The 22,473-nt window shown below is 39.4% G+C and overlaps 1 protein-coding gene across 5 annotated transcripts in view; it reads left to right on the top strand.

Annotated features, from left to right (window-relative positions):
• Positions 1-22,473, top strand: part of PARL (presenilin associated rhomboid like) — a 68,121-nt gene that overhangs the window by 3,331 nt on the left and 42,317 nt on the right. For all 5 annotated transcript variants that reach the window (XR_002178581.3, XM_033855543.2, XM_019946105.3 and 2 more), the window contains exons 2-4: positions 6,009-6,204; positions 6,672-6,812; positions 9,138-9,186. Coding sequence is in view for 4 of the 5 variants with exons in the window: in XM_033855543.2 (XP_033711434.1) it covers positions 6,009-6,204; positions 6,672-6,812; positions 9,138-9,186 (386 nt within the window). In the remaining variant the exon portion in view is untranslated. The remainder of the gene's footprint in view (positions 1-6,008; positions 6,205-6,671; positions 6,813-9,137; positions 9,187-22,473) is intronic.

The raw sequence follows: 22,473 nt of genomic DNA, 5'->3' as shown, positions 1-22,473 counted from the left end.
AGTATTACAAACAAAATCTTGAAATTTGAATTTCACTGGACTGGATTGGCCTAACTTGGGATGCATGTTCATCTTTGAATTCCTTAAAGTTGCCAGGGATGTGGGACGTGTAGGTTCGCTTAAGCCAGTCAGGAGCTTGGTGTGCCTCCCCAAACCAAGTGGCTGGAAATTCCAGGGTACCCTTAGGTGCGGATGCTAGGATTGAGCCAAAAAAGCTCACTGTCAGTCCTAGTGAAACTTTTGTATTGGAATACTTTGGTTACAAATCCTAATTTTAAAATTCTAGTCAGATAGGATTAACCTGTAGATAACCATTGTAATTTAAGTAGAAATGTTGTTGGAAGGATGAGGGATTAGATTCTAGCTCCTGCTGTTCAAAGTGGTTCATGAACGAGCAGTTCAGGACAGGGTTTGCCAAACATATTTTGTAAATGGCTCGATAGAAAATAGGGCCACGTAGGTCACTGTCAGATATTCTTTTTCTTTTAAACAACTCTTTTAAGCAATAATAAATGAGACAACTGAGGAAGCTGCTACCAGATCAGGTTCTGCTAACCAAAGTAAGAACTATGCTGTCTCCACCGTTATTTTCACTAGCAGAAGTCATGCCTCGTGTGCTGCCTCTCACTCAACTCAGTTCTGACTTCAGGTGTTGTGCTGATGTATCTGATTAACAGGCCCTGATCACATCTCGAATACTAACCAAAAGGATACCTGAGAAATAGTTCTTAGCTTTCCAGTCCCTGCAGCATGTGAATGTACCATAGGTGAAAGGAATAGGTGTTCAGTGAACCAAGTCATAGTACTTAATTCTATCCAACAAGTTCTGTATGTCCAACTCTAATTCCCAGTGTATGTATTCCTAACATGTATTTTGCATCTGAACTGCATCTGGGGCCAATTTGTTCTTGGTGTCCTCAGTCCCACACTTAACTTCTGTTGAGATTCTCAAGGTAAATATTATTCTAGGCAAAAGGTCTGGCTTTGCGTCAAATCCAGATTCCCAACCTGGTGTATTTGTATTCCTTTTCAAGTATTGTGCTTCAGAATTGTAAATGAGTTGATGAGCTGTAGAAGAACTGATTGAGTACATATCCTGGAGTATTAAGCTGTTGGAGATATAAAGAAATCTCATCCTTCATATTTCTTGGTCTAAAAGGAAGAAAATGTGGCCTACTGGTTGGGATTCTGGGTTCTCACTGCCGTGACCCAGGTTCAATCTTGGTTGGGGAGCTGAGATCTTGTAAGCCACGAGACGTGACCAAAAAAAAAAAGAATACCAGAAACCAACAACATTGGGTTACGATTTTTTTTTAACTTATTTATTTATTTTTGGCTGCGTTGGGTCTTCGTTGCTGTGCGCAGGCTTTCTCTAGTTGCAGCAAGCGGGGGCTGCTTCATGGTGGTGTGCGGGCTTCTCATTGCGGTGGCTTCTCGTTGCGGAGCACGGTCTCTGGGCACATGGGCTTCACTAGTTGTGGCTCACAGGCTCAGTAGTTATGGCTCCCCGGCTCTAGAGCGCAGGCTCAGTAGTTGTGGCACATGGGCTTAGTTGCTCCATGGCATGTGAGATCTTCCCGGACCAGGGCTCGAACCCGTGTCCCCCTGCATTGGCAGATGGATTCTTAACCACTGCTGCCACCAGGGAGGCCCTGGGTTACAATTTGTAACCATTTACAGGGAAACATTTAAAGGAAACATATTCCTATTACTTTGTGTCACATCTTTGGGGTTTTTGGCCCAAAGTGGTGTTACTTGTAATTTATTTCCTAGACCTAGCTCTAAATTACTTCGGAATATTTAATAAAAATCAAATCCAATTGCAAAGGATTAACATCTGCCACTTTTAAAGCTGTTATCAGTTAGGAATGCATTTGGCTATAAGTTAATTGTTGCTTAAAGAAACGAGAGGAGTATTTAGCATAAAATGATTGGAGGTAGGTGGCTATTGTCTTTGCTCAGTGGCTCAAAAAATGTTAAGGTTAGTTTCTGAAGCCCTTGGCCTTTCTCTGGGCATTCAAGATGACTGCCTCATCTCTAGGAAATTGCGTCCTTTTTCAAGGCAAAAAGAAGTGGGAGGGATGTGACATTAGTGATACCTCCAATTTTATCAGATAAGCAAAACCTTTTCAAGAGGTTTCTAAACAGTTAAGTCTCATTTTGTCAGAACTCTGTAATATGGCCATTCCTAGCCATAGGAGAGACTGGTAAAGTGAAGATATTTATCTTTCCTAGGCTCTGCAGAAAAAGCAGGCAACAGAACAAGAACTAGAAATAGATTTGCAATTAGCCATTCAACAGTTACTTGCTATAGGATATTCATAAGACTGGGAACAGGTTCTGAAGTTCAGAGCCATTCAGAGCAGCATTGGCATTGTTTGACTAAGTGTACTGCTTTCCGAAATAGATTTTGTTGAAAGAAGTAGCACTTATTTGTTAGTACAAATTCTAAATTATTAGAAGTTTTAAGGTGAATTACTTTATCATCATCACCCATCCTCACCATGTGATGTCTGAGAAGTTGAACTGTGGCGTAGACTTAGTGTTGAAGACAGAGCATTTTAGGTGAGTAATGGTAATAGTAGCTATACCATTTTTCTGAGTTTCGTGTTTCCAAATGCCTGCTAGACATCACCTGGGTGTTCTACCAATGCTAAAAATACTTCATTGCAATATAATTTACATGTAGTAAAACATATAAGTATTAACGCATACAGCCCATTAGTTCTGACAAATGTATACACCTGTGCAACCATCACCTAAAAATAAAGATACTGCCCATCATTCCATCAAGTTCCCTCTTGCCCCTTTCCAATCAAGTCCCACTTTACGCAACCACTATTAATTTTTTTAAAAAATTATTTATTTATTTATTTTTGGCTGTGTTGGGTCTTCATTGCTGTGTGCAGGCTTTCTCTAGTTGCAGCGAGCAGGGGCTACTCTTCGTTGTGATGCATGGGCTTCTCATTGAGGTGACTTCTCTTGTTGCAGAGCACGGGCTCTGGGTGCGCGGGCTTCAGTATTTGTGGATGAGGGCTCAGTAGTTGTGGCTCATGGGCTCTAGAACGTGGGCCCAGTAGTTGTGGCGCATGGGCCTAGTTGCTCCACAGCATATGGAATCTTCCTGGACCAGGGCTCGAACCCGTGTCCCCTTCATTGGCAGGTGGATTCTTAACCACTGTACCACCAGGGAAGTCCACCACTATTGATTTTGGTCACCACAAATTATTTTTGCCTGTTCTTTAGCTTGATATGCATTAATGGAATCACACACATTATGTGCTCTTTTGTGTTTGACTTCTTTTACTCAGCAGTGTTTTTGAGATTCATCCGTGATGTGTGATCAGTAGTTTTTCACTGAGTGATACAGTTGGCCCTCTGTATCTCCAGGTTCCTCATCCATGTATTCAAACAACTGTGGATGGGGAATGTCACTGTATTATGTCATTTTATATAAGGGATTTCAGCATCCCGAATTTGGTATCCGCAGGGAGTCCTAGAACCAGTCTCCCGTGGATACTGAGGGACCACTGTATTCCATTGTATGAATATTACACAGTTCATCCTTTCCCCTGTTGATGGAAATTTAAGTTCCAATTTTTACCTGTTAGAACTGAGCTGATGTGATTGCAGGCATTTTAAACAGTGCCCAAGATGGAATTATTCATCTCTCATTTTCCAGTTTCCTATTTTGGTGCCTCTGATTTTCCTTGTCTTAGTGAGTAGTACCACCTTCCTTTCAGTTATTCAGAATAAAACCAATAATCATTCTTGACCCCTTCTTTCTTCTAACATAATTATTGACCCTTTCTTTATTAGGAACTGGCCTTGGTGGTGGAGATAAAATGAATACAGAAGTGATAATCTAGTTATGGTACAGGCAATAAATGAGACAAGTATAAGAGTACATACAGGATGCTTTAGAACTCTAGGAGTACAGAGGAGACACCCAGCCTGCGAGAGTTTAGGAAGGCTTCCTGGAGGAGGAAATAAATGAACTGAATTTTGAAGGGCACGAAAAAGTTAAAGGGAAGTAAGTACCGCAACAAAGGAGTAGCATTGCTCAATTTGGTGGGGTGATGAAAAATTTACTGTGAGATTTAAAGCAGGGGAATGATAATATATTTGTGCCTAATAAAATGTGGAGGATGAGTTGGAGTAAGGCAGTATTAGAAGCAGTGAGATCTGTTAGGAAATGGTAGAGTATTCCAGGCCAAAAGGGATGAACTAAGGGATTGTGTGGGAATTAGGGAGAGAATGTTGGCCCTCTAAGAGGGCATTTGAGGAAGTGTTGAATGTTTGTGGAAGAGTGATATGAGGAAAGAAGAACATGCAACATGTTAAAATGTTTGAACTTAAGTCAGCTGTTGCTGTTGTTTAGGCATGGGGTACGGGACTAGATTAGGAGTGAAAAAAATATTTGACAGATTTGGTTTTTAAATTAGATGGTAAGAATTAAGCAGAGAGAACTCCATAATGACTTCTAGATTTTTAATCTTAGTGATTAAGATAACTGTGGGCCCACTGAAAGAATAAAGAAGTCAGAAAATGGAGCTTGTAGAAGGGGATGAATTCCCTTCTGAATATATTGATTTTAAAGTAATAGGGAGCATATCCAAGTAGAATTATTCAGTATATAGTTGGAAATACAAGACAAGAAAATTGAGGCTGGGACTAGAGACATATATTTGAATCATTTACTTGCTTAGAAGTCATCCGGGCCACAGAAATGAACTTTTTCTTTTATTCAACCAAAGTGTTTCAAGGCCCACGTTACAAAGGTGAGAAGACCTGTCTGACTGGCAGACAGGAGTTCTATGAGTCTGAAGGATATAGTAGGATTAGAGTACAATGAGAACAAACAGGAAGGGGCCTCTACATGGTCTACCTGGGGGAAATTACCATTTTACAAAAGAAAAAAATGCTTCACAAATTTATATGGGTTCAGTTTGAATGGAGAATGTGTAAAGGAACTGTTAGAGCCTTTAAGTATATCTGTCTTTATGGGATAGGAGAAAGGGGGAAGCCGTTAGGAAAGCACGTGTGAAGAGCAGGGAGTGCAACCTTACAGGCGCTGACAGGTGTGATCAGTAGTGTCAGATGTTTTGAGGAGGTCAAGCTATAAGGACTCAAACAAGAAAACCCTTTATAGAACATCTAGTTGGGTGTCCCCCAAACTGGTAGTGAAGTAAATAGGGGGCAAGGTGGGGAAAATCTGCCAATTTGTAATGGTTAGTACTTATAAAAGGAAAATCATTATTTGATTTAAATGTTTGGCCAAACTTCAAAAAAAATAAAGCTATTCTGTGCTAATTCAAACCACAACTTGTAGTTCTCCAGCTTTTTACAGGATTGCAGACTGTGTGGGGGATGGATACAAATTATTCTGTTGATTGATACACAGTAACGGCGCAAACAGATGCCCTGTAAAGCTGCTGTAGTTTATGTCTCTCCTTTTTCAGAAGGGCACAGTTCATTGTTTTGACTGAATCCTACCTGGGAGTAGGAGTCTTGGTGGCTTTGGGGCTGCATAGTGAGAATAAACTGAAATGGTGATGATGCACGTCAGTTGGGGAGGCTCGTAGAGGTTGATGTTTGCAAGATGCAGCTCTGTTTCTTCCTTCCTTCCCTCCTTCCTTCCTTCTTTCCTTCCTTCCTATTTATTTTCCTTATTTTTTTTGGCTGCATCGGGCCTTAGTTGCAGCACACGGGATCTTCGTTGAGGCACACAGGATCTTTAATTACCACACTCGGTCTCTGTTGCTGCGCTCAGGCTTCTTACTAGTTGCGGCGTGAGGGTTTTCTGTCTCTAGTTGTGGTGCGCGGGCTCCAGAGCACAAGGGCTCTGTAGTTTGTGGCACGCAGGCTCTCTCATTGAGGTGCGTGATCTCAGTAGTTGTGGCGCGTGGGCTTAGTTGTCCCGAGGCATGTGGGATCTTAGTTCCCCAGTCAAGGATCGAACCCACGTCCCTGCAGCTCTGTTTCTAATCTGTTATTTTCCCCTATAGGTTTAATGTTTTTATTCAGCAAAAATGTGGATTCAGAAAAGCACCCAGGAAGGTTGAACCTCGAAGATCAGACACAGGAACAAGTAGTGAAGCATACAAGAGAAGTGCTTTGATTCCTCCTGTAGAAGAAACAGCCTTTTATCCTTCTCCTTATCCTATAAGGACTCTTGTAAAGCCTTTGTTTTTTACTGTTGGGGTAAGAGCTCACGTCACTAGGAGTTACCTACCTTGCTGCAGGTGTAGTGTTAAAGTATCAATACTACTTGTCCTATTTGGGCTCCCTTAAAGACAAGTGGAGTGGGATCAAAAGGATCTGGGGTCATGATTACAATAGAACATGAATTTAATAATTGCTGTTAGAGTATGGGTCATTTATGTAAGCCCTGGAGAAGAAACTCATGGGCCTCTTATTTGGTATAACAATGCAAGTGATACTGAGTTGATATTTTGAATTTTATTGGAAAAGTTCTAACTGTAAACAGGCCCCAGGGTACTGTAACCTTAATAAAATGGGAAACAAGTGTTCTTTTCACCTAGTAAGTTTCAGTGGGCCAGATGTTCCTTATGTTTATAAAAAGCAATGAAAATGAAATATCATCCTTGGAACTACGTATAGATCTATTTAAAAAAATTTTTCTTTTGTAATATATTTATTTTATATAGTTTACAGGCTGTGCATTTGGATCAGCTGCCATTTGGCAATATGAATCACTGAAATCCAGGGTGCAGAGTTATTTTGATGGTATCAAAGCTGATTGGTTGGATAGCATAAGACCACAGAAGGAAGGAGACTTCAGAAAGGAGGTAAAGATAAACATGGCATTTTTTTTGTTCTAGTTGATCAGTTTTTGAAGTCTGGTTATTTATGAAGTGTTTTTAGTTAATGGCAACATTAGATCAGTAGATGTGAAGTCATTGCAGTTAATATTCTTCTTTAGAGTCATTTCATTGTAGTAAGTATCAATGTTTCGTATGTCTGGCAACGTTGTACTTAACAGTGTTCCAAGAAGTTTGTCCCTCTACCCACATATCAAGAATCACCACAGATAGTTGTTAAAAATTAATGTTTTGGAGCCTCTTCCAGCTCTACTAAGGGCCACTGTTTTACTTTTAGAGTACATATTAGAATCACAGGGAGTTTTATGCTTGAGGGGTAGAGATACTATGTGGGTTTTAAAAAGCTTCTCAGTGACATGATGTTTATATATCTCTGATAAATAACCACTATTGATGTTTTTTCTAACTGTGCTCAGGGGATCAAGATGCAAGAAAAGGGTACAAATATAGAGCTTTTAGAACTTTTCATTATTTCATATGCAAGTTGATGGCCTTCCTTCTACCTAACTGATTTTCTTAAAATGTTGCCTTTTAGATAAAGTGTATATTTTATTTCATTTGCCAGTACTTATTGAGCAGAGACCATAGGCTAATTTGTGGATCCAGGTCCATTTATTTTTCAAGCACCTCCGTATTTTTTTATGACACACTGCTCTTCCGGTTTGGAGAGAGTGTGATATCCTCTTCAGTTTTCTCCTTCCTAGGAACTTCTTATATCCTGGCTAGTGAGAGAGCAGCCTTGGGTTTTCTTTTTCCTAGTGATAGTTGAAGGTTCCTCTAAGTAGGGAGAAGGATTCATTCCTCCTTATTTCCCCGTAGACACAAGAAGCATGAGCCCTACCAGTTCTAGACAGGCTTTATGTCAGAAAAACAATGGATGTAATATTTGCAGGTAAAACCTGCAGTAATGAGCAGTGGTTTTTATTCAGTACAATATGTTTGAGAAGATAGTAACACTGACCTATTCCACAGTCCTGGATCCCTTGAAAGCTACAGGCTTCTGCACTATAAAGTTTTGATACCCAAATTGTTCCTTGGAATGGTGAAAATGACACATGCAATATACATAATCTTCATCCAAAGATGGATTTGTTTAAAGTAGTTAAATGATAAGAGATAAAATATAAAATCCATGTTAAAGAAAATTGAAATAACACATAAATATATCATGGGAAGTGAAAGTCCTGGGAACCCGTGCCCCACTACTACATATGCAGTGAGTAAGGTCTGAGAGTTCACACACATTTAAATTGTTGTTGACCTTGAACAACTCAGGGGTTGGAGAGCTGACCCTCCACGCAGTGGCACACGTGCCTGTAACTTTATAGTTGGACCTCTGTAACAGCGGTCCCACATCTGTGGATTCCACCAACTGCGAATGGTGTAGTATATTGTGGTACATATTTATTGAAAAAAATCTGCATATAAGTCCAGTGCAGTTCAAACTCCTGCTGTTCAAAGGTCAACTGAATTACAAAAATGGAATCATTGTTGTGCATGAATCAAATATATGTTGATCTGTAACTTTTTTTCTTTACCTTGGGTTTCTTTCTGTATTAGTATACAAAGTCTGGTTCAGTTTCATAGTTAGAACATAGTTTTTTTTAATTAAAAAACTTTAATCATGGAAAATTTCAAAGGTAAAGTAAAAAGAGTGAAGAGAATAGTATAATGAACCCCTATCATCCAATGTCAACAATTATTGACACATAGCCAACTTTGTTTCATCTGGTTCCCTTTCTTTCCCTTCCTTCCCCACCACTGATTACTATAAAGCAAATTCTAGGCATATATCATCTATAAAATTTCAAGGTGTGTCCCTAAAAGATTATGATTCTGTCTTTTTCTAAACCTCAATCTAGTATTATACCTTTAAAAAAAAAGGCAATTTTAGTAGAAAATATTCTTGGTTAGAATTTTAAAACTAGATTGGGTCTTGGTGAACAATCACTTGATAGTGTGCTAGGTACTTTATGTTATTGATATTCCTCACAGTGGTATTGCTATATATCTGTTACTGTCTCCATTTTATGTATCAGGAAACTGAAGTTTAGAAGTTATTTGAGGTCACAGAGCTTATCAGTGGCTTTGTGTAGAGAATGCAGGCTGTCTGACTATAAAACACCTGTGTTTTCCACTCTATCACATATTTGTTATGTCTGTTGTTCAGTAGAGATTTTTATAGATGAGGACTCTTTCATTTATGCACAAAGGATTTTCTTTCTTGCTTTTCATTTACATAGCCTGAAATTATTTACCATATGGTGATATGCAATTTTTCTTCTGTTTTAGATTAACAAGTGGTGGAATAACCTAAGTGATGGCCAGCGGACTGTGACAGGTTTGTGTTAGCTTACACGTTTTAGCCATTCAAGGGAAGAGAAATCAAACCAAAAGGTACAGTATGTCATAGTCAATGGCTTTTGTACCATGCTCATCAGTGGTTTAGAAGACAGAGTTTCTGTACCTTCAGGCTAATGTAATGGTTTGAAAATAGTGTGGCATAAAGGTATACATGAGGCTCTGGGTCAGTTATTTTCTAATTTTGATCTAGTATGATATTGATCAAATGATCTATCTTTGTTGTAAAATCCTAGCTTGTGAAATAGGTTGTGAGTAATTATTACTTTCCCATTAAAGTAACTAAAGGGGACATTGATTAAGTACCTTCTTTATGCAGCATGCTTTATACATATTCTCTCTGTACCTCACAGGGTTGCTTACAGGGTAGTTATCTCCCTTTTTACAGATAAGGAAACTGGCTTTCAGAGAAGGAACTTTTCGAAGGTCACACTGCTAGTAAGTAAGAGCTGAGTTTCAAAACCCAGGTCTGTCTCATCCTAAAGCCGGTTTTCTCTTTTCTATACCATGCTGTTTATAAAATCCTCTTTAATTGTAAGCATAACATGTATATCACCATGATAATTTGTTTTTTTAAATTTTTATGGAAGACAGATCTGGCTCTTCAAGGTAACACTTGTGCAATATATTATGGACTTAGTTATTTTGAGAAATTTGGGGAAATGGATTTGTAAGTTCTTTAACAGTTGTGCAGATAGGGAAAAAAATCTTCCTAGAGAAATAGCAAAATACTGCTTTTCCTTAAATATGGTTAGACTTAATGGTACTCTTAATTTTCTATACCTACTTAAGTGGAGAAAAGGTGCTTATGTTTCTTCATTCAGACTGTCTGGAAGGTTTAATTTTTCTCTCTCCTTGGTGGAACCTGATCCTGTCTTCAAGCTTATGGTTTAGACATTGCTTCCTGCAGGAAGTGCTTTTTTTCTGAACTCATTGCACTTTTTAACCACTTATAACACAGCCTGCCTTATATAATTGTACATGTATCATCTTTGAGGACAGTGATGAGATTCATTTTGCTATAGCTCCTAGCACATACCTGGCACACAGTAAAGGCATTCAATTAAAATCTATTGAGTGAATGAATGTCGATGAGATCTTGAATCAAAAGATTGAGATTTTTCAAAGTATATTGCCATACTGTATAATTGATTAGTGAGGTCTTAATAAATATGATAACTTCAAAAATAGCTATGTAATAACACGTTTCCATTGGAATTAATTGGGATTTTTGGTTTGTTTGCTTGTTTTCTGAAAATTAATAGCCTTTCCTTAGGGTAGCAAAGTTTTGATTTTTTTTTGATATTTTCAAAGTATCTCACAATTAGTTGATACTTAGTGTTCTTTGAAGATTGTGAAGATTTTGTCATTTAACATTTGAGGAAACCTGGGACCAGAATTTAAAACCTTTTTCATGCCAGGAAATGGTTTATCCAAAGAAGTTGGTATTTGGAGATAATTAAAAATCAGAATTCTTTCCCTTAGGTGACGTTGCAGTGTAACTAGCAGCTTGAGTATAAAGTACTTCGAACCACATAAATGTGAATGGTCATGCTAAAGACCTTAAATACTTATTGTCAGGTTAGCTAAGTGACTTTTAAGGCTGAGGAAATGCTCTTTGATCTGTTCAGTGTCATCTCAAACTCCTTCAGGAAATAATTATTCTGGTAGCAGTGAATCTAGCCTCACTGTTGGTGGTGCTTTATAATCAGTTAGCTATGCACTAAAATTTCAATGGTTAATAAACTTGTGCTTTAGTTATATCTTGTCTCTTTTCAGAGGTGCCAGTTCATTCCACTGACCTTGCTTAGCCCCTCGATTGCTTCCTTTAGGCTGATTCTAAGTGAGGTTGGCTCAGCTCCTGGCTTTTATTGAGGATGGGGTGACAGATTCATTCTGTGCCATATTTTCCTTGGATTGTAGCTGTTCTCTGAGTGTTTTTCTTTTTGTATTTTGAAAGAACTTGACAAGTCCTTAGGCCACTGACCTAGAAAGTTTCAAAGCTCTGTAAGACTAGTGTGCTTCTTTGCTCTGTAGTTTCACACCTAGACACTGGCAGCTTGAAAGCTGTAGCAGGTTAAAGATTTTGCAGTTTTACACCAAACATTTCATGTAAGAATTCCTTGCTATCTGAACCTAATGTGCTCATGGATTTGGATGGCAAGATTTTGGTTATAGCAAATTCAGACAGCAAAATGTTTTATCCAAATGCATTTGTTTCCTGAGCTTGAGGTGTAACAAGGGATATCTCAAATTTATCCATATCTCTTTTGAGTCCTAGGTTTGGATAAGAACAGTTGAAATCATAAGGGATACCTGTAATTTACTTTATCTTTAAGGTGGAATCCAGTGGTGAGGTGAAAAACCTCCCTTAGAGCTGATAGCAGTTTTGGAGTCCCTAGTTTTTGACTCTTCTAGCTCAATCTGTCCCTGGAAATCACTTTGTCAAGGTCTGCCAGAGAACTGGTCTTAATCCCTTAATCTTTTTTTTTCTTATCTGGTTTAGGGATTTTTTTTTTTTGTCTTAATTGTTACACAGACATATCTCCCCAAACTTCACATTGCTTTGCAAAAGTTGTAACAAGTTCACTTGGTGTTTGTAGGATGAAGGGGGAGCAGCAAGTAGCATTCTTCAAAGTTAGGCTTGTCCCTGGTGCTTTTATATTTCAGCTAGTCTCCTGTATTGTCTTGCTCTGCAAGGCTTTTTTTTTTTTTTTTTTTTTTTTTTTTTTTTTGCGGTACACGGGCCTCTCACTGTTGTGGCCTCTCCCGTTGCGGAGCACAGGCTCCAGACGTGCAGGCTCAGCGGCCATGGCTCATGGGCCCAGCCGCCCCGCGGCATGGGGGATCTTCCCGGACTGGGACACGAACCCGTGTCCCCTGCATCGGCAGGCGGACTCTCAACCACTGTGCCACCAGGGAAGCCCTCTGCAAGGCTTTTAAGCCTGTAGTAGAGGTCCCAGGCAACCCCCAAGGAGAGTATTTCCCCTACATTTCTAGCTTTTAGAGATGCCTGTGAGGCACTCGTCATAGTTTTAGTTATTTCTGGGGAAAGGATAACAAAACTAATGCTTGAGTGCCAGCTAGGCTTCAAGTACTATGTTAGGTACTTTACGGACACACATATTATTGTTAATCCTTATTATTAATCTTCTTAAATTATTTATTTATTTTTGGCTGCGTTGGGTCTTTGTTGCTGCGCGTGGGCTTTCTCTAGTTGTGGCGAGTGGGGGCCACTCTTCGTTGCGGTGCATGGGCTTCTTATTGCAGTGGCTTCTCTTTGCTGCAGAGCACGGGCTCTAGGCATGTGGGCTTCAGTAGTTGCAGCATGCGGGCTGAGTAGTTGTGGCTCGCTGGCTCTAGAGTACAGGTTCAGTAGTTGTGGCGGATGGGCTTAGTTGCGCTGCGGCATGTGGGATCTTCCCGGACCAGGGCCGTGTCCCCTGCATTGGCAGGTGGATTCTTAACCACTGTGCCACCAGGGAAGTCCTTAAGAGCCCTGTTACTGGTATCCTCATTGTTCAGATGGGGTAAGTGAGGCTCAGAGAGGTTAAATAACTTGTCTGAGATCACACAGCTAGAAAGGCTGGAGATGGGAAACAAACTCCTTAGTTCAAATAATAATGCGTTTTATTACGTCCATTCACTTTCTGCTATAGCAAACCACCACTAATTACCTTTCTGATAAACCACACTGCCTTTCCCCATCTCAGGTATCTGAGTGCTAATTCATAGACCAAATTGCAGCAAATTGTCCCAAGGCAGCAGGCTGGCATTCAGTGAAGAAAGAGGGACGTTTTCGGCTACTCGGTTTATAGTTTGTCATTGTAAAATGAATAAATGTGCATAGTAACATTAAAATAGAGAATATGTAAAATAAAAAATAAATCTGACTGTAGACGTCCAGTTCCACCCCCATAACCATTGCCTTTTTAGCTGCTTGTGTATTCTTCCAAAGCACCTGTTTATATATAGACATTTATATCTGTATCTAACTATGGTTTAAACACAAACGGTAGCATGTAATGCATACTCCTCTACACCTCCACACCTCCTCTACTCCTCTACACCTTTATTTTTTTTCACTTAGTATTTTAAAGGACATTCCATATCGATACAAGTAGGTCTATTGTATGCTTCCCCCCCCCGCCCCGGTATGCGGGCCTCCCACTGTTGTGGCCTCTCCCGTTGCGGAGCACAGGCTCTGGACGCGCAGGCTCAGCGGCCATGGCTCACTGGCCCAGCCGCTCCACGGCATGTGGGATCTTCCCGGACCGGGGCACGAACCTGCGTCCCCTGCATCGGCAGGCGGACTCTCAACCACTGTGCAACCAGGGAAGCCCCTGTGTGCTTTTTAAAAGTATTTTATTGAAGTATAATATACATAGAAGAACATGCACATGTCAGATGTACAACTGATTTTCACAAACTGAGCACATCCACATAACTAGCACCCAGATCAAGAAATGGAAATTACCAGCACGCCAGGGTCATTCTTTTTAATGGCATTGCAGCAGTTCGTGCAAATGAATACTATTGTAACAAGTCTTCTATTAATGAATACTTAGGTTGTCTTTAGTCTTGCTTTCATAGGAGGATGGAAGATGGATAGTCCCTTTGGATTTCCTCTCGATTTCAGGAAGCTGTGGAACCAGTCCTTAACTTGTTTTGTGGATACTCCCCAGAAGGAGAAATTATAGCCACTGTGTGAGGCCGACAGAATGATCCCAGTGCTTGTAGTCCTGGCTCCCAGGGAACCTGAGGACCGCTTGAACTCAGCTGTTTGGCTGCTGTGGGTGTGTGTGCTTGTCATTGTCTGGACTAGCCAGGTTCATTCAGATAGAGGAGCGGTGGAGGGGTGAGCTGGCCCACCTCAAACAGAAGGGATGCTGTACTTAGCTGTTAGACTCCAACTGGGATAGTCTTTTTTTTTTTCTTTTTTAGGAAAAGAGAGAAAGAGATTGTACCCCTTTCCTTGGAGGAAAATAGGCTGAAGTTACTGAACCCCCAGTAGTGCTTCCCAAATCAGTGTATTTTTTTTTTTAAATCAAGGTATAATTCACATGTCCTAAAATTCATCATTTAAAAGCACAGTTGACCCTTGAACAATGCAGAGATTAGGGTTGCTGACCCTCCACACAGTTGAAAATCTGTGTGTAACTTTATAGTCAGCACTCTGTCCACTGTTACACATCCGTGGATTCAACCAACCGTGGCTCATGTAGTACCGTAGCACTTTAAAAAAAAAAACTTTGTAAGGTGGACCTGTGCAGTTCAAACTCATGTTGTTCAAGGGTTAACTATACAGTTCAGTGGTTTTTATTATATTTACAAGGTTGTGCTACTATCACCATCACCTACTCCCAGAACATTTTCATTACCCCAGAAAGAAACCCTATAGCCATTAGCAGTCACTCCCTATTCCCCTCCTCCCCTCAGCCCTAGACACCTACTTTCTTTCTCTGTGGATTTGTCTGTTCTAGACACTTCATAAAAATGGAATCACATAAATATGAGGCGTTTTGTGGCTGCTTCTTTCACTTAGCGTAATGTTTTCAGAGTTCATCCATAGTGGCACGTGTTAATACATATTTCTTTTTATGGCTAAATATTCCATGATATGGATACATCACATTTTATTTATTCATTCATCTGTTGGTGGACATTTGTTTCTACTTTTTGGTTTAATATTATGATAATGCTGCTATGAATTTTCATATATATGTTTTGTGTGGACATATGTTTTCATTTCTCTTGCTAATATACCTGGAAGTGGAATTGTTGGGTCATATGGTACTCTGTTTAACTTTTTAAGAACTGTGGTAAAAAAACACATAAAATGCACCATTTAAACCATTTTTAAGTGTATAGCTTAGTAGAGTTAATTATATTCACATTGTTATGAAACACCTCCAAAACTCTTTTCGTCTTGTAAAACTGAAACTCTATACCCATTATACAACAATTTCCTTTTTTTTCCCTTCCCCAGCTCCTGGTAACTATCATGCCACTTTTTTTTTTTTTTTTTTGCGATATGTGGGCCTCTCACTGTTGTGGCCTCTCCCGTTGCGGAGCACAGGCTCTGGACGCGCAGGCTCAGTGGCCATGGCTCACAGGCCCAGCCGCTCCGTGGCATGTGCGATCTTCCCAGACCGGGGCACGAACCCGTGTCCCCTGCATCGGCAGGCAGACTCTCAACCACTGCGCCACCAGGGAAGCCCTCATGCCACTTTTTGTTTCTATAAATTTCAGTACTTTAGATACCTTATATAAGTGGAATCACACAATACTTGTCTTTTTTGACTGGTTTATTTCACTTAACGTAATGTCCTCAAGGGTCATCCATGTTGTAACATGTGACAAGAGTTCCTTCCTTTTTTAAGGCTGAATAATTAATTCCTTTGTGTGTATACACCACATTTTGTTTATCCTTTCATTCTTCGATGGCCATTTGGGTTGCTTCCACCTCTTGGCTATTGTGAGTAGTGCTGCTAGGAACATGGGTGTGCAAATCTCTTTGTGTCCCTGCTTTCAATTCTTTTGGATATATACCCAGAAGTAGGATTGCTGAACTATATGGTAGTTCTATTTTTAATTATTTGAGGAAGCTCCATACTGTTTTCTATAGTGTTTGCACCATTTTACAATCCTACAACAGTTCTGATTTCTTTGCATCCTTGTCAGCACTTGATATTTTCTGTTTATGGTTTTTTAAAAAATGGGTGCCATCCTAATGGGTGTGAGGTGACACATTGTGATTTTGATTTGCATTTTTCTAATTAGCTGTGTTGCTCATCTTTTCATATGTTGGTTGGCCATTTGAATATCATCTTTGGATAAATGTTCAAGTTCTTTGCTCACTTTAATCAGGTTCAATTTTGTTGTTGAGTTGTAGGAATTCTTTATATGTTCTAGATATTAACCCTTTATCAGATAGGTGACTTGCAAATATGTTCTCCTGTTCTTTAGGTTACCTTTCACTCTGTTGATTGTGTCCTTTGCACAAAAGCTTTTAGGTTTGATGTCCCATTTGTCTATTTTTGCTCTTTTGGTGTCATAGCCAAGAAATCATAGCCAAATCCAATGTTATGAGGATTTTCCCCTGTGTTCTTCTAGGAATTTTAAAGTTTTTGGTCTTACCTTTAGGCCTCTAATTAATTTTTAGTTAATTTTTGTGTAGGGTGTAAGGTAAGAGTCCAAGTTTATTCTTTTGAGTGTGAATATCCACTTTTCCCTGTTTTCTTTCTGAAGAATGCCAAATTGTTTTCTAAAGTGGCTGCACCATTTTATATTCCCTTAGGCAGTGTATGAGGATTCCATTTGTTATTGCTTGTCTTTTTCTAATATATCATCAACTACAATTTTTTGGTATTTTTTTATTGTGGTAAAATATACATAACATAAAATCTATCATTTTAGCCATACCATAAAGTGTGCAATTCAGTGGCATCAAGTACATTCACAGTGTTGTGCAACCGTCATCACTGTCCATTTCTAGAACTTTTCAGCATCCCAAACAAACTCTGTACCCATTAAACAATAACTTCCCATTTCCCCTGCCCCTTAGCCTTTGGTAACCACCATTCTACTTTCTGTTTCTGTGAGTTTGCCTACACTTCATATAAGTGGAATTATAAAATATGTTTTTGTGTCTGGCTTCTGTTGTTTAGCATACTGTTTTCCAGGTTCATCCACATTTTAGCACATATCAGAATTTCATTCTTTTTTAAGGCTGAATAATATTGCATTGTTTTTTCAATTATTTTTAAAATTGAAGTATAGTTGATTTACAATGTTACATTAATTTCTGCTATACAGCAAAGTGATTCAGTTATATATATATATATATATATACACATTCCTTTTTAAAAATATTCTTTATTATGGTTTATGGTTTATCATAGAATATTGAATATAGCTCTTTGTGCTATACAATAGGACCTTGTTGTTTATCCATTCTATATATAAAAGCTCACATCTGCTAACCCCAACCTCCCACTCCATCCCTCCCCCAGCTTCCTCCCCCTTGGCAACCACAGGTCTGTTCTCTATGTCTGTGAGTCTGTTTCTGTTTCATAGATAGGTTCATTTGCGTCATATTTTAGATTCCACGTATAAGTGATATCATATATTTGTCTTTCTCTTTCTGACTGACTTCACTTAATATGATAATCTCTAGTTGCATCCATGTTGCTGCAAATGGCATTATTTCATTCTTTTTTATGGCTGAGTAGTATTCCATTGTATATATGCGCCACGTCTTCTTTATCCATTCATCCATTGATGGACATTCAGGTGTTTCCATGTCTTGGCTATTGTGAATAGTGCTGCTATGAACATAGGGGGTGCATGTATCTTTTTGAGTTATAGTTTTGTCTGGATATGTGCCCAGGAGTGGGATTGCTGGATCATATGGTAATTCTGTTTCTGGTTTTCTGAGGAACCTCCATACTGTTTGCCACAGTGGCTGCAAAATCTTACATTCCCACGAACAGTATAAGAGGGTTGCCTTATCTCCACACCCTCTCCAGCATTTGTTATTTGTAGACTTTATAATGATGGCCATTCTGACCAGTGTGAGGTGGTACTTCATTGTAGTTTTAGTTTTTTATTTATTTATTTTTTTAAACATCTTTATTGGAGTATAATTGCTTTATAATGGTTTGTTAGTTTCTGCTTTATAACAAAGTGAATCAGTTATACATATACATATGTTCCCATATCTCTTCCCTCTTGCATCTCCCTCCCTCCCACCCTCCCTATCCCACCCCTCTAGGCGGTCACAAACCACCTAGCTGATCTCCCTGTACTATGCGGCTGGTTCCCACTAGCTATCTATTTTATGTTTGGTAGTGTATATATGTCCATGCCACTCTCTCACTTTGTGACAGCTTACCCTTCCCCCTCCTCATATCCTCAAGTGCATTCTCTAGTAGGTCTGTATCTTTATTCCCGTCTTGCCCCTAGGTTCTTTTTTTTCTTCTTTGTGGTATGCGGGCCTCGCACTGCTGTGGCCTCTCCTGCTGCGGAGCAAAGGCTCAGGACGCGCAGGCCCAGTGGCCACGGCCCACGGGCCCAGCCGCTTCGCAGCATGTGGGATCTTCCCGGACCGGGGAACGAACCCATGTCCCCTGCATCAGCAGGCAGACTCTCAACCACTGTGCCACCAGGGAAGTCCGCCTCTAGGTTCTTGATGACTTTTTTTTTTTTTTTTTGCTTAGATTCCATATATATGTGTTAGCATACGGTATTTGTTTTTCTCTTTCTGACTTACTTCACTCTGTATGACAGACTCTACGTCCATCCACCTCACTACAAATAACTCAATTTCGTTTCTTTTTATGGCTGAGTAATATTCCATTGTATATATGTGCCACATTTTCTTTATCCATTCATGTGTTGATGGACACTTAGGTTGCTCCCATGTCCTGGCTATTGTAAATAGAGCTGCAATGAACATTTTGGTACATGACTCTTTTTGAATTACGGTTTTCTCAGGGTATATGCCCAGTAGTGGGATTGCTGGGTCATATGGTAGTTCCATTTTTAGTTTCTTAAGGAGCCTCCATACTGTTCTCCATAGTGGCTGTATCAATTTACATTCCCACCAGCAGTGCAAGAGGGTTCCCTTTTGTCCACACCCTCTCCAGCATTTATTTTATTTATTTATTTATTTATTTATTTATTTTGCGGTATTCGGGCCTCTCACTACTGTGGCCTCTCCATTGAGGAGCACAGGCTCCGGACGCGCAGGCTCAGCAGCCATGGCTTACGGGCGCAGCCGCTCCGCGGCATGTGGGATCCTCACAGACCAGGTCACGAACCCGCGTCCCCTCCATTGGCAGGCTGACTCTCAACCACTGTGCCACCAGGGAAGCCCATCTCCAGCATTTATTGTTTGTAGATTTTTTGATGATGGCCATTCTGACTGGTGTGAGATGATATCTCATTGTAGTTTGGATTTGCATTTCTGTAATGATTAATGATGTTCAGCATTCTTTCATGTGTTTGTTGGCAATCTGTATATCTTCTTTGGAGAAATGTCTATTTAGGTCTTCTGCCCATTTTTGGATTGGGTTGTTTGTTTTCTTGTTATTGAGCTGCATGAGCTGCTTATAAATTTTGGAAATTAATCCTTTGTCAGTTGCTTCATTTGCAAATATTTTTTCCCATTCTGAGGGTTGTCTTTTGGTCTTGTTTATGGTTTCCTTTGCTGTGCAAAAGCTTTGAAGTTTCATTAGGTCCCATTTGTTTATTTTTGTTTTTATTTCCATTTCTCTAGGAGATGGGTCAAAAAGGATCTTGCTGTGATTTATGTCGTAGAGTGTTCTGCCTATGTTTTCCTCTAAGAGTTTGATAGTGTCTGGCCTTACATTTAGGTCTTTAATCCATATTGAGCTTATTTTTGTGTATGGTGTTAGGGAGTGTTCTAGTTTCATACTTTTACATATAGCTGTCCAGTTTTCCCAGCACCACTTATTGAAGAGGCTGTCTTTTAACCACTGTATATTCTTGCCTCCTTTATCAAAGATAAGGTGACCATATGTGCGTGGGTTTATCTCTGGGCTTTCTATCCTGTTCCATTGATCTATATTTCTGTTTTTGTGCCACTACCATACTGTCTTGATTACTGTAGGTTTGTAGTATAGTCTGAAATCAGGGAGCCTGATCCCTCCAGTTCCGTTTTTCTTTCTCAAGATTGCTTTGGCTATTTGCGGTCTTTTCCATACAAATTGTGAAATTTTTTGTTCTAGTTCTGTGAAAAATGCCAGTGGTAATTTGGTAGAGATTGCACTGAATCTGTAGATTGCTTTGGGTAGTGGAGACATTTTCACAATGTTGATTCTTCCAGTCCAAGAACATGGTATATCTCTCCATCTATTTGTATCATCTTTAATTTCTTTCGTCAGTGTCTTATAATTTTCTGCATACAGGACTTTTGTCTCCTTAGGTAGGTTTATTCCTAGATATTTTATTCTTTTTGTTGCAATGGTAAATGGGAGTGTTTTCTTGATTTCACTTTCAGATTTTTCATCATTAGTGTATAGGAATGCTGGAGATTTTTGTGCATTAATTTTGTATCCTGCTACTTTACCAAATTCATTGATTAGCTCTAGTAGTTTTCTGGTAGCATCTTTAGGATTCTCTATGTATAGTATCATGTCATCTGCAAACAGTGACAGCTTTACTTCTTCTTTTCCGATTTGAATTCCTTTTATTTCTTTTTCTTCTCTGATTGCTGTGGCTAAAACTTCCAAAACTATGTTGAATAAGAGTGGTGAGAGTGGGCAGCCTTGTCTTGTTTCTGATCTTAGTGGAAATGCTTTCAGTTTTTCTCCATTGAGGACGATGTTGGCTGTGGGTTTGTCATATATGGCCTTTATTATGTTGAGGAAAGTTCCCTGTATGCCTACTTTCTGCAGGGTTTTTATCATAAATGGGTGTTGAATTTTGTCGAAAGCTTTCTCTGCATCTATTGAGATGATCATTTGGTTTTTCTCCTTCAGTTTGTTAATATGGTGTATCACATTGATTGATTTGCATATATTGAAGAATCCTTGCATTCCTGGGATAAACCCCACTTGATCATGGTGTATGATCCTTTTAATGTGCTGCTGGATTCTGTTTGCCAGTATTTTGTTGAGGATTTTTGCATCTATGTTCATCAGTGATATTGGCCTGTAGTGTTCTTTGTGACACTTTTGGTTTTGGTATCAGGGTGATGGTGGCCTCTTCGAATGAGTTTGGGAGCTATATTTTGGAAGAGTTTGAGAAGGATAGGTGTTAGCTCTTCTCTAAATGTTTGATAGAATTTGCCTGTGAAACCATCTGGTCCTGGGCTTTTGTTTGTTGGAAGATTTCTAATCACAGTTTCAAGTTCAGTGCTTGTGATTGGTCTGTTCATAGTTTCTGTTTCTTCCTGGTTCAGTCTCTGAAGCTTGTGCCTTTCTAAGAATTTGTCCATTTCTTCCAGGTTGTCCATTTTATCGGCATAAAGTTGCTTGTAGTAATGTCTCATGATACTTTGTATTTCTGCAGTGTGAGTTGTTACTTCTCCTTTTTCATTTCTAATTCTATTGATTTGAGTCTTCTCCCTTCTTTTTTTTTTAATTTATTTATTTATTTTTGGCTGTGTCTGGTCTTTTTTGCTACATGCGGGCTTTCACTAGTTGTGGCGAGCAGGGGCTACTCTTCGTTGCGGTGTGCGGGCTTCTCATTGCAGTGGCTTCTCTTGTTGCAGAGCACAGGCTCTAGGGCACACAGGCTTCAGTAGTTGAGGCACATGGGCTCAGAAGTTGGGGCTCGCGGGCTCTAGAGTGCAGGCTCAGTAGTTGTGGCTTCCGGGCTTAGTTGCTCCTCGGCATGTGGGATCTTCCTGGACCAGAGATTGAACCCATGTCACCTGCATTGGCAGGCGGATTCTTAACCACTGCGCAACCAGGGAAGCCCTCCCTTTTTTTCTTGATGAGTCTGGCTAATGGTTTATCAATTTTGTTTATCTTCTCAAAGAACCAGCTTTTAGTTTTATTGATCTTTGCTATCGTTTCCTTCATTTCTTTTTCATTTATTTCTGATCTGATCTTTATGATTTCTTTCCTTCTGCTAACTTTGGGGTTTTTTGTTCTTCTTTCTCTAATTGCTTTAGGTGTAAGGTTAGGTTGTTTATTTGAGATGTTTCTTTTTTCTTGAGGTAGGATTGTATTGCTATAAACAACCCTCTTAGAAGTGCTTTTGCTGCATCCCATAGGTTTTGGGTCATCGTGTTTTCATTGTCATTTGTTTATAGGTATTTTTTGATTTCCTCTTTGATTTCCTCAGTGATCTCTTGGTTATTAAGTAGTGTATTGTTTAGCCTCCATGTGTTTGTATTTTTTACAGATATTTTCCTGTAATTGATGTCTAGTCTCATAGTGTTGTGGTCGGAAAAGATACCTGCTATGATTTCAATTTTCTTAAATTTACCAAGGCTTGATTTGTGACCCAAGATACGATCTATCCTGGAGAGTGTTCCATGAGCACTTGAGAAGAATGTGTATTCTATTGTTTTTGGATGGAATGTCCTATAAATATCAATTAAGTCTACCTTGTTTAATGTATCATTTAAAGCTTGTGTTTCCTTATTTATTTTCATATTGGATGATCTGTCCTTTGGTGAAAGTGGGGTGTTAAAGTCCCCTAATATGATAGTGTTACTGTCAATTTCCCCTTTTATGGCTGTTAGTATTTGCCTTATGTATTGAGGTGTTCCTATGTTGGGTGCATAAAT

Source organism: Tursiops truncatus, chromosome 4, assembly GCF_011762595.2.
Source record: "Tursiops truncatus isolate mTurTru1 chromosome 4, mTurTru1.mat.Y, whole genome shotgun sequence".
Classification (NCBI taxonomy): Eukaryota; Metazoa; Chordata; class Mammalia; order Artiodactyla; family Delphinidae; genus Tursiops; species Tursiops truncatus.
Note: the sequence above shows the minus strand (reverse complement) of the source record. Positions and strands in the feature narration are given on the sequence as shown.